The 12,525-nt window shown below is 43.8% G+C and overlaps 1 protein-coding gene across 3 annotated transcripts in view; it reads left to right on the top strand.

Annotated features, from left to right (window-relative positions):
- LOC307209578 (sulfate transporter-like) overlaps window positions 1-12,525 on the top strand; it is a gene marked incomplete at its 5' end in the record, with an annotated part of 24,661 nt that extends 12,136 nt beyond the window's left edge. For 2 of the 3 annotated variants that reach the window (XM_079964790.1, XM_079964789.1), the window contains 2 exons: window positions 7,203-7,815; window positions 8,814-12,525. In XM_079964790.1, the coding sequence (XP_079820916.1) occupies window positions 7,216-7,815; window positions 8,814-10,430 (2,217 nt within the window). In that variant the 3' untranslated portion in view covers window positions 10,431-12,525. Of the gene's footprint in view, window positions 1-7,185; window positions 7,816-8,813 lie in introns of those variants that run through there. The other variant, XM_079964788.1, reaches the window with a different exon arrangement.

Below are 12,525 nucleotides of genomic sequence, written 5' to 3'. Positions count from 1 at the left end.
GCAAAGGTGTAGGAGTAATGTGAAGCCAGGCCTTAAGGAAAGAATCATTACTGAGTGAGTAGTGGAGAAGGCCAGCAGCAGGCCACAACCAGAAGAAGAGGAAAGACAAAGAAGTTCTGCCAGAAGGGGGTTGGAATCTGGAGGAGGTGCTCAGGAGAGATATAACCCGGTCCCTATTCCCTTATCTCCATGTAAGAAAAAAAATGAAGCACATCATATATTGGCTTCAAGGCCTCCAGCTTGATATACACATACATGCATGGCTCCTTGTACAGGGCAGCAGCAGGGTCTCCAACATCACACCAGTGCCAGGCCCCATAAACTCTCTAGTTGGCTTTGCAAAGCTGACCACAGGGCCCCTCCTAGGCTTATATTTATCCTGGGGCCAGCCCTGTTTGTAGTCGTATGGATCAACATAGTACTATTTTTACTATAAGCAGCCTATATGAGCTTTACCCCTTAATTACAAAACAGACTATACTGAGACAGCTTTGTCGATGCCACCCTTACCTTGAGAAGCCTTTTAACTTGAGTTACCCTTACTCTCGATTACCTTTACACTAAGTTTGACATCTGGCATCCCCAATGGGTTTTTGTGGCTATAAAGGTAAAGGGACCCCTGACCATTAGGTCCAGTCATGGCTGACTCTGGGGTTGTGGCGCTCATCACGCTTTACTGGCTGAGGGAGCCGGCGTACAGCTTCCGGGTCATGTGGCCAGCATGACTAAGCCACTTCTGGCGAACCAGAGCAGCGCACGGAAACGCCGTTTACCTTCCCGCTGCAGCGGTACCTATTTATCTACTTGCACTTTGACGTGCTTTCAAACTGCTAGGTTGGCAGGAGCAGGGACCGAGCAAAGGGAGCTCACCCCGTCACAGGGATTTGAACCGCCAACCTTCTGATTGGCAAGTCCTAGGCTCTATGGTTTAACCCACAGCACCACCCGCATCCCTTTTTGTGGCTATATGGGAGCCTTAACAGTGCCAGCCTTGTGCTAAATGGGGAACATCAGCTTTGTGTCCCATTTTCTGTACAAAGGTGTGGGCTGGAGAAAAAAGGTAACCAATCCCAGGTTCAAATTATATGTCTAGATAAAATGGACATAAGGACCAAGGGGAGAACTTCATTGCTTTTAATTATGGAGAGATACCAAAGATACAGAGATCTTTTGCCCATGAGGCCATTTCCCCCCCAATCATGGCCACCTACCCCATACTTGACATAATATGTGACATCAGGTGTGGGACAGGTGGAGAAATGGCTGGATCGACAATGATGTTGGCCTATAGGGTCGGAGACAGATAACTAGCTGGCTTGCCAGGCCAAAAAGGTTCACCATGATATGCATGGTTCAAGATGGTAAAAGTGGTGGTTTTAAAGAAAGTTCTACAAATAACTTGTCAGTCTTCAACAGGGGAAGTATGTTAGATGTGCACCTGCCCTGTCTCCTGTTATCTAAGTATGCAGGTGTTCCTTTGTGGACAGGGATAGCTTAACTACTGTCATCTATGCGCTGGTAACCTCAAGGTTAGATTGCTGCAATGCATTATACATAGGGCTGCCTCTGAAGATGGTTCGGAGACTTCAGCTAGTGCAGAATTCAGTGGTCAGGTTGCTCACCGGAGGAAGACGGTTTGAGCATATTACACCAATCCTGGTCCGACTGTACTGGCTACCAATTAGTTTCTGGGCCCAATTAAAAGTGCTGGTTTTGACCTATAAAGCCTTAAACAGCTCAGGACTGCAATACCTCAAGGACCACCTCTTTCCATATGAACCTACCCAGACCTTAAAATTACCTTCTTAGGCCCTTCTTCATGTGCCTCCTCCTTGAGAGGTCTGGAGGGTAGCAACACGAGAACAGACCTTCTCTGCAATGGCTCCCCATCTGTGGAATGCTGTCCCCAAGGAAGTTCACATGGTACCTTCATTATACACCTTTAGGCACCAGGAAAAACGTTCCTTTTTAATCAGGTCTTTGGTTGATTTGAATGACATCCTATGCACTTTTAAAATGTGGGGTTTTTTGGCGGTGGGGGAAATTATTGGGTTGTTGTTTTTATTTTGATTATATATTTCGTGGTTGTATATTTTGGTTTTGTTCTGTGAACTGCTCCAGATATAGGACATTATATAAATTCAATTAATAATAATAATAATTAATAAATAAATAAATAAATAAATTTGTCCTCATCACTACCCAACCCAGGGAGCAAAAGCATTAATGGGCTGAGTCACCTGCTTGTTCTAAATATATTTCCAAACATACCACTGAAGAAGCCACTTTGTCAGGTGAGTCCTATCTTTCACCTTGTCGTGCTCAAGTTGGTACCAGTTTCTTTGCTGCACAAACTTGTTTCAGAATGGAAACCTACATCGTTTAGCAAGTTTATACTGGTTACACAGAAGCAGTATTTTAAAAGACTGCCCTGAAAACAAACATTTCCTTGATGACAGATAACTCTGTTGACCTTTGACTAGCTTTTGTAAAGTTAAATCTATTGCACTGGTCCTCAACTGGTAGATCAGGAACCACAAGTAGGTCCTGGCCTGATCCAAGGTGGGCCGCAACAGGAGCACTACCATCATGCAAATCTATTGTAAAAGATTAAGAAATGGTTCCTCAAAAGCATGGTTGAGTTAAAAGAGGGTCCTGGGTCTGAAAAAAGGCTGAAGATACCTGATCTATTGGATCAGGTATGTGTGAAAACCTTGTGTGAGAACCCTGTTACATTAAAAAAAAAACATTTATTATTCTACATTTATGGAGTGATCTGTGACATGTGGCTTCTGTTGGCCAATAGTTCTGATGTGCCAGACATTCTTGAGCCTAACCTTAGGAAACTGAAATAAATAAACAAATTAAAAAATATCTGAAGAATTGTGCATGCACACGAAAGCTTATACCCAGAATAAACTTAGTTGGTCTCTAAGGTGCTACTGGACAATTTTTAAATTTGTTTATTTGTTTTGACTGTATCAGACCAACACAGCCACCTACCTGAACTTAGGAAACTGATATCATCTTGCTTTGTGCAAACGATGTAAGTAGGCATGTCAGAGGTCAGCAACTGGGGGCGGGGCTGGTTGAAAGCTGTCTTTGAGTGTTTGCCACCTTGCCCCTCCTCAGAGGTGGATTTAGGGGAACATGACCGGTTCAATTGCACTGGGTGTGGAACCTTGGCATCACAGGGGGTGCCACAGCTATGATGCAGAATGGAAGGTGGTAGGGGAACACCAAATTTTGGTGTAACCCAGGGCACTGCTGAAATTTGAGACCCAGAAGTCTACAATTGCAAAAGTCTACAAGGAGCAAAAGAGGGTTTTAGAGTGTGACATTCATGGCACCAGGACTTCGGTCCACTAACACCTTTTTTTTTTTTTTTGCCAGATGGCCCAAAATACCCCAAACAAAACTAACACCTTATCAAAGGAACCCTCTGGTCAAATTGCTGACCACAGAGCAACATGTTTGTCTAAACAATATGCTGACCACAGAGCAGGGGAAACCCTTTCAGCAGCTGAGGGCTGCACTCCCTTCTGAGTAGCCTGGGGGTGGGGACATACCAATTGTGGGTGGGGCCAGAGGAATAATGGACAGAACAATTCATGTAAAATTTACCTTTGTACCTACACTAGTTCCTACACACACTTGCACATCCCTCTCTGTCCTCTATGGATGAAGTCATGGAAAATTCAGAGCTCCACGTACAATCCTGGTTCTACAAAGAACCACTTCTAAAACCTTAGTTTGCCCTATGTGATTTATTTATTTGCCATCAGTGTGCGTGGAGCTACTCCATGAAACTTACAACTAATACTTTGACATGGGGGAAACGAGGAAAAGGGAGGTGCTGTTGTTTAGTCGTTTAGTCGTGTCCGACTCTTCGTGACCCCATGGACCAGAGCATGCCAGGCACTTCTGTCTTCCACTGCCTCCCGCAATTTGGTCAAACTCATGCTTGTAGCTTCGAGAAACCTGTCCAACCATCTCGTCCTCTGTTGTCCCCTTCTCCATGTGCCCTCCATCTTTCCCAACATCAGGGTATTTTCCAGGGAGTCTTCTCTTCTCATGAGGTGGCCAAAGTATTGGAGCCTCAGCTTCAGGATCTGTCCTTCCAGTGAGCACTCAGGGCTGATTTCCTTAAGAATGGATAGGTTGGATGTTCTTGCAGTCCATGGGACTCTCAAGAGTCTCCTCCAGCACCATAATTCAAAAGCATCCATTCTTCGGCGATCAGCCTTCTTTATGGTCCAGCTCTAACTTCCATACATCACTACTGGAAAAGGGAGGTAGTATGTTGCTATTTCATGCTTTAAGCTTGGCTACAGGTCAAGTTACAGTATGACATGGGTGGGGAGCCTGAGGGCCCCCCCTCCTATTGTTGGGCTACAGTTCCCTTCACCGTGGACTATTGGCCATGTTGGCTGAGGCTGATGGGAATTGAAGTCCCAGCAGTATCTGAAGGACCACAAGTTCCCTATTCCTGCAGCTGGGTATGAGATCTAAAGGGCCGTGAACCCACACCCTTGCACATTTGCACTAAACCATGGTTTGGCTTAGCACTGATTGCAGACTGAGTCCGTGTGTGCTGGCTCGTGGACCAGCTTATCAATATCCCTTACCTAGTCCTTTGGTGAAGAGATACAATAAGGTGCATGGGAAGTGACGCCTGAGCACCAGCAATTCCCTTTTGTTTAGCCAACAAGCTCAGGAGAACATGGCAGTCCTATCATCCACCACTGTTTAAACTTTTGAAATCATAAATGATAGGTATAGTTCAGGTTCCCATAAAAAATATTTTATTTAAGTGATGTTTGTTTTCAAAATATACCTCTGGAGTGGCTGGGCAGGAGTTGCAATAAAAGGGCGAATGAAGGGGATCCAATTCTACTTGTCTTCTTGTGCTGGAATTGGGGATCAGTTCGAGAGGAGGAGGAAGCAAACACTGCAGGTTTGGAGATTGTATAGGTTTGAGTGCTTCATTTCCCCCACCAGGACAAGATAGCTTGTGGGCTTTAAGGTTAGAGGTGATTTGGGAAGAAAGGTATAACCGACTACTTACCAGAGGCACTGCCTGATTTCTGGTACCTGTCCTGGTAAAACACTGTCCTCAATTTGGTCCCTATTTTTGTCTTTGGGGAAGGTGCTTTGGGTGTGTGTAGATGTTTTACCTGCTGTTTTGAGAGAGGGGTTCTGAGCACTGCCAGCTTTTCTTCTGTGAAATGCGTATTTTGTTGAGCCAAAGAGATTCTTACATTTCCAGATGTGTCCCCCGACTCAGCAGGGTTGGGAATCTGTGAATTATATCAATAATACTTACCATGTGTATAGTACTTTCCAATCCACCCACTCTTTAAAAGTCTCTCCTCCCCCAGTATATACTGTATACACTGCTGTCCACTATAATGGTGGCTCCAAGTGAGTGACAAAAGAGACATTTTTTTATTGCAGCAGACAGTAGAAGTTTAAACATTTTATTTTTAGAAAGTGTGTCTTTGTGATTCTGTTTTATTAGAAAGACCTTAAGATAATGGATGAGTTGTATTACAGTGGTACCTCGGGTTAAGAACTTAATTCATTCCAGAGGTCTGTTCTTAACCTGAAACTGTTCTTAACTTGAGGTACCACTTTAGCTAATGGGGCCTCCTGCCTCTGCCACACGATTTCTGTTCTCATCCTGAAGCAAAGTTCTTAACCTGAGGTACTATTTCTGGGTTAGCGGAGTCTGTAACCTGAAGCGTCTGTAACCCGAGGTACCACTTTATATGTTTTGATGAAGTAAGCATCCAAAGTGATATTTGTTGCACTTAAAAAAAAAAAAAGTTTGCAGGTTTTCTATATAGCCATACAAGAAAAACTGTGGGCAAGTGCCAACTTCTTTAACCATAAATTATGATTTTTGCATATTTATTATTTATTATTTACAAGTAATCCAAAATCTAATAATTACAAAAATGTCCACTAACACTATGAATATTTACATAAGGCAGATTATTAGTAACTATTTACTTCTCGTTGTTTGCAAATGTCAGTCATTCCAAGAGACCAAAAAACCCCACAACCTGATAAAAATGAGCCAAATGGTGTTTCTTTTTACATATAATTTTTGCTGAAACTTTTCAACATACAGTGTAATAAAAACTAATCTAAATAAAAATAAAAAACAAAACAGAAGAAGAAGAAAGAAAGGAAAAGGAGAAAAAGGGAATAAAATAAAATGAAATACAAAGCCGTCTCCCAGAGGTAGCTCTTAACTCTTGTCTCACGTAGAAAAGGGTGGACCCTCTCAGCTCTCACTGGAAGATTCCCTTACTTATCCCAGCCTCCTACCCTGGGAGATCCTCCCTTCCCTGCCTCTCCCACAGGGTCTTTCACCTGCCAACCATCACCTTCCTGTGGGTACCTTCATTAACCCAGAATAGAGGACATCAAAAAACAAAACGTAAGCAAAAGCATAGCAAAGGAAAAAGAGAAAAGACAGGAAGAGAAAGGTCATAAAAAAGAAAAAGAGAGAAGCAAGAAGCAAGAAATAAATAAATAGGATTTCTGATTCTATCAACAATGCGTATAAAGATTATTCAAAATATTCAGTGTGCTCACTCCAGGATGGTATCCAGCAGTATTCCAAGGTAATATCCAGCTGTTCCTCATTCTGCTAGGCAACATTTCCCCAGTCTTCAACCCCAGACACCCCAAGTTAATTCATTCCCCTTTCTACACAAAAATTCCAAAAGGGGCTTTCCAGTTGTTATTATCACTAAATGTCAAGAATAGTCTTCCTTCAGTCTGGCATGTCAGTTCTCATTCCAGGTGTTTCTGACTGATAAAGCAAAAGGAGAGTTTTAGATTATTTAAAAGCCTGTTTCATATTATCCTACAACCACTTGTGTAGCACAAGATGAGCTGGTGTCGTACATAGTCATTGTGAATATATCTGGCCAGTATTTTTGTATAATGGCGTAATGTTTGCAGTTGCAGAGGCCCTTCACTTATAATTAATGGCTCAACTAATTAATGATTGGACTACTATGTACCAAAGGTTTATCAGTGCTGGTTCCTTTTATGGTCGTGCCTGAGCTGTGATTGTAATCTTGCTCAGCATGAAACAGTGCATTATTAGCTTGATAAGAATTCATTTGCAGTTATGCATGAATGGAGTACCTTCAGTTAATAGTGCACATGCTGCCCTCTTTCAGCTGCCTTGGAGCCATGGAGAATGGCACTGCTACCCAGATGCCTAAGCAGAGCATTGATATGCCAAGCATGCCACCACCAGAGTCATCTTCTCATTATGTGCCTGTCAAGCTTGAAGAGCATGAACCTCCAGGTCTCAGTGTCAAGAAGCTCATCAAGAAAGCCAGGGAGAATTCTGGGTGCAACCGACGAAGTGTCCTTGGTGTCTTCATTAAGCTGTTCCCTGTTGTAGAGTGGCTTCCCCGCTATAGTATCAAGGAACAACTGCTTGGGGACATCATCTCTGGCCTCCTGGTTGGAATAGTTGGCATCCCTCAGTCCATCTCCTACTCCCTCCTTGCAAGTCAGGATCCCATTTACGGACTCTACACAAACTTCTTCTCTGTCATTATCTACTTTGCCATGGCTACCTCACGCCACAATTGCATTGGGACTTTCGGAGTCCTTTGCCTGATGATCGGGGAATCAGTAAACCGGCAACTGACGTTAGCAGGATACCAGTTAGAGACTGACATACCGGTGAATGCCACGTTGAATGGGACAGTTGTCTGTGACAAAAGTTGCTATGCTATCACTGTGGCAACTGCTTTAACTTTTTTGGTTGGGCTTTACCAGGTAAGGTAACTTCCTGATCTTTACAACACTTTAGGGTGTTCTTAATGTTTAGGGTGCTTAAACTCTATATTCAAAGCTGCCAACACAGTTATTGCTGCAGCTGCAAAAGGAGCAAGAGAAAAAGAGAAGCTGTGCTACTGTCATGGCTAATGGTGAGCCTGACCCCTGAGAAACTGTTGGAGAATTCCTTCATCTCTTGAAGTAGTTGGGTGAAATTATCCTATCACTCCCCCCTCCCTCCGATTTCTGTGGCTAAAAGAGGCCACTTGCATGCAACTCTAGTTTGAATTAGATATGAAGTTACAAAGAGAATGGCTACATTGAGAGCCAGTGTGGTGTAGTGGTCAAGAGTGGTGGACTCGTAATCTGGTGAATCGGGTTCGCGTCTCCGCTCCTCCACATGCAGCTGCTGGGTGACCTTGGGCTAGTCACACTTCTCTGAAGTCTCTCAGCCCCACTCATCTCACAGAGTGTTTGTTGTGGGGAAGGAAGGGAAAGGAGAATGTTAGCCACTTTGAGACTCCTTCGGGTAGTGATAAAGCGGGATATCAAATCCAAACTACTACTACTACTACTACTACTACTACTACTACTACTCTTCTTCTTCTTCTTCTTCTTCTTCTTCTTCTTCTTCTTCTTCTTCCTTTATTACAGTTTCTGAGTGATCACAGATGTGGATCTAGTTCGCACATGACAATAGCATCAGGTGATAACTTTCCTGTAAGATAGATCAAACACCACTGGCAGAATGGGCACATCAGCTCGCATTACTCTAAGCTCAAGTGCTTTACAATGGGGTCACTTCACACATTAAGCTGGGGCAGGTGTTAAGCATGCAAGTGATTTACATGTATACACGTGAACCAGGATACAAGAGAAGAACAGGAGATTTTCTCACAACAAACAGAGAGTAGCAGAGAACAAATGCAAGTGCTGATATTTGCTTCTTGCATCTTCACCCATTCAGATTAATCAATGCAACTTGCTTTCCCTTTCAGATACTTCTAGGGGTCTTCCAACTGGGCTTCATATCCGTATATCTTTCGGAACCTCTCCTGAGTGGCTTTGTGACTGGGTCCTCCCTTACCATCCTCACTTCCCAAATGAGTCTTCTGCTGGGACTGAAAATCCCTCGCCACGATGGAGTGGGCTCTCTTATCTTCACGTGGGTTGACATATTCAGATACATTGGCAACACCAACATCTGTGACCTAGTCACCAGCCTGATTGCTCTGGTCCTCATTGTGCCAGTGAAGGAGATCAACAACTACTTTAGAGACAAAATGAAGGCTCCTTTCCCCATGGAGCTTCTGGTGGTCATTGCGGCGACCCTGCTTTCATATTTCTTCAACTTCAACAAGAGATACAAATCTAAAATATGTGGCTCCATTCCCACTGGTTTCAAGCAACCTGCTGTACCGGATCTGAGCCTTCTTTCAAACCTGGCAGTTGATGCTCTGCCCATTGCCATCATCGGCTTTGCCATGACTATCTCGCTGGCAGAAATATTTGGCAAGAAGCATGGCTACCCAGTTCGGGCCAACCAAGAAATGATTGCCATTGGCATGGCGAATCTTGTACCATCTTTCTTCTGCTGCTTTGTCTCTAGCGCAGCCTTGACAAAGACCCTGCTGAAGGAATCCACCGGGTGCTGTACCCAGATCTCAAGCCTGGTATCTGCGTTTGTGCTGCTCCTGGTGTTGTTGTGGATTGCCCCTCTCTTCTACTCACTGCAAACCTGCATCCTGGGAGTGATCACCATCGTCAACCTCAGGGGGGCCTTGCGGAAATTTGCCGACACCCCGAAGATGTGGCGGATCAGCAAGATAGACACCGTGATCTGGTGGGTCACCATGCTGTCCTCATTACTCGTCACTACAGAGCTGGGCCTCCTCATAGGCGTCTGCTTCTCCCTCCTCTGCATCATCTTCCGCACCCAGAGGCCCCGAGCCACGCTCCTCGGCAAGGTGAACGACTCTGAAATCTATGAGGACCAGTTCACTTACAAAGAGATCAGCAGCATTGCAAATATCAAGATCTTCCGTTTCGACACCTCCCTTTACTACGCAAACAAGGACTACTTCAAAAGTTCACTTTTCCAGAAAACAGGAGTGAATCCTTCGTTGGTTGCTGCCCTGCGGCAACGGGCTGAAGCGAAAGCAAACTTGGGCAAGAACGAAAGCTGCTTTTCTTCTAAGTTTAACTGCCTGAAGGGCACCAAGAGAGACGCTGCCAAGGTTTCGGTTTTAGATGCTCCTGGCCCAGCCATAGACATGCACACTTTAATCCTTGACTGTGGCGCCATGCAGTTTGTAGACAGCGTGGGCCTCAGTGTGCTGAAGGAGACTCGCCAGGACTACCAGAAGATTGGCATCCAGGTCCTGCTGGCCAACTGCAACCCATCCGTGCGGCGTCTACTCCAGGCAGGTGGTTGGCTTACTGGGATGGAGGATACGGAGCTGCTGTCCTTCCACAGTATACATGCTGCTGTGCAGTTTGCAGAGAAACAGCACCAAACTCAGCAGATGGGCAGCAAAGTGACAGGGGATGCTTTCCTTAGTCCTGAAGAAGACAATGATACCTCAATAACACCCAGTCTGGAGGGGCAACTGTAGGCCTGGATAGAGCAGAATGTGCAAAGACTGGGAAATGGTTTCATACTTATTTTTTTTGGTGCACATGCCCAATAGCTGGGAATGGCCTAAAAAGGACATTGACATTCAGTTTCTTGCAGCAGGCCAAGAGGCTTTCAAGAGGACTGTTAAAACTCAGGATGGTAACAACATTATAATGCTGTAGCTTTCTCAAAGGTTTCAGTCCCTCTTTATTTACTATTACTCATTTCAACAATTTATATAGGGCTTAACTCTACATGGCTATGGCATAAGGGTTTCCACTAGCATAATCAGGGACAACAATCATATTTTACTCCTTTTGGATACTATGTGGATCTAGTGGATCTAAAGAGTGAAAGAAGGAAACATGTTTGAAATGATTTTCTGTTTCAGATGTAGAGTTTTGTTTTAGGTTATTTCCTTTTTCATCCCTCCCATTTTTGTTAGGTCTCAGTGTCTGGGCTTGTCTCACACAGGCTTTGCAAATAAACAGTTTGGCTTTGCAAATAAACAGAGTTCAAGATGGAAGGTCTACTACCCAACAGTGGGTGCATTGCAGAAAGCAGGGTCAGTTTATATGCCTTTCTTTAGTGGAATCGACTACCCTACAGATTCTCAAGTCTGCCATGCAGATCATGCAGGCTATCCTGGGAACTGGTAGCAGTTGTGCATGGATGCCCAGTGGCTTGTTGCCTAATGAAAGCATCAGTGCAGGAAAAGAGCATCAGTGATTGGCCGGGATAGATACTAAAAGAAAAATGAGCAAGGTATGGAGACATGCTAGAGAGCACTAATGGAGTGACATTGGTGTGTGTGGGAGGGCAAAGGGTGATGATTTTCCAGGGAGAGTGATCAGTCTCAAATTAAGAGTACATGGCGAATCTTGGCATTACAAAGCAACACCAGAAGGCTTTAGCAATCTGATGTGTCTATCTGAATACTGGAGGAATTCCTTTACTTTCTAAAAAAGGCATTCCAATTTATCTTTTGACATCTATTTCCCTGGTAGTACTTCATTTCCTTTTCACATGCACTAATGAAATCAATCAAAAACAAGACCAAAAAACCCCTTGTCTGTATATTTCATGTTATTTATTTATTGCATTTATATGTTACCCTTCTGTTCAAAGAATTGCATTGGCCACCAATTACCTACCAGGCTAAGTTCAAGGTGCAGGTTTTCATGTGTAAAACCCTCTACAGTTTGGGATCAGCATAACGGAAAGATTGCTTCAGGCTTCATATAGCTAGTTGATCACTATGCTCTGCATGTGAGGGCCTCCTACAGATACCATGTTATCAGGAGATCCATTCCACACAATATAGAAACCGGGTGTTTAGTGTTTTGGCACCTACACATCAGAATTCCCTCCCCTTAAATATTGGACAGGTGCCATCTCTGTTGACTTTTTGGTGCCTACAGAATATTTTCCTCTTCCAACAGGCCTTTGAAGCTGAGATCTTTCCCAGTCTGCACCTCTATTGGAATTGTTTTAAAGATCTTTTAAAGATCTTTTTAAAATTGTTATATCACTTGTTCTTTACACCCCTGGGCTTCTTTTGGAAGGAATGGTGGGATGGAAATTTAACAAATAATAGGAATTAATAATAATATATATGCCACCTTTCCTCCAAGCAGTGCAGGCACTGCCCCATTTTATTCTTTCAACAACCTTGTGTTGGCCAAGAGTGACTGGCTGTTACCCAGAGAGCCTCTTTGCTGAGGGAGGATTTGTGTTTCTGGTGGATGTGAGGGGGAGAAGAGATATATGCCACCCAAATACCCTGGAGGACAGGCAGAATATGGATATTATCGAAGTAATACATAACTATCTGATGCATCAATATTATTACCTTACACTGACCACCAGAGGGCAAGAGTATGTCACAAAAACGCAATCTATAGCACTAACAGAGCGACTGTTGAAGGAAGTGATCTTTTTTGGGATAAAATCTAGAGCAAGTGACAGTGAGGACTTTGTTCCAAGCAGCAATCTTAGGGCATATTAAACTTCATAAAAGCAGTTATTGTTTAGCCTTCATTGAGATTTATTTCTTTGCAAACACACAGAGATAGGACCATTGCTGTATATTT

Source organism: Podarcis cretensis, assembly GCF_951804945.1.
Source record: "Podarcis cretensis genome assembly, chromosome: 2".
NCBI classification, from domain to species: Eukaryota; Metazoa; Chordata; class Lepidosauria; order Squamata; family Lacertidae; genus Podarcis; species Podarcis cretensis.
The sequence above is the reverse complement of the archived record's forward strand: the minus strand, read 5'-3'. Positions and strand labels throughout refer to the sequence as shown.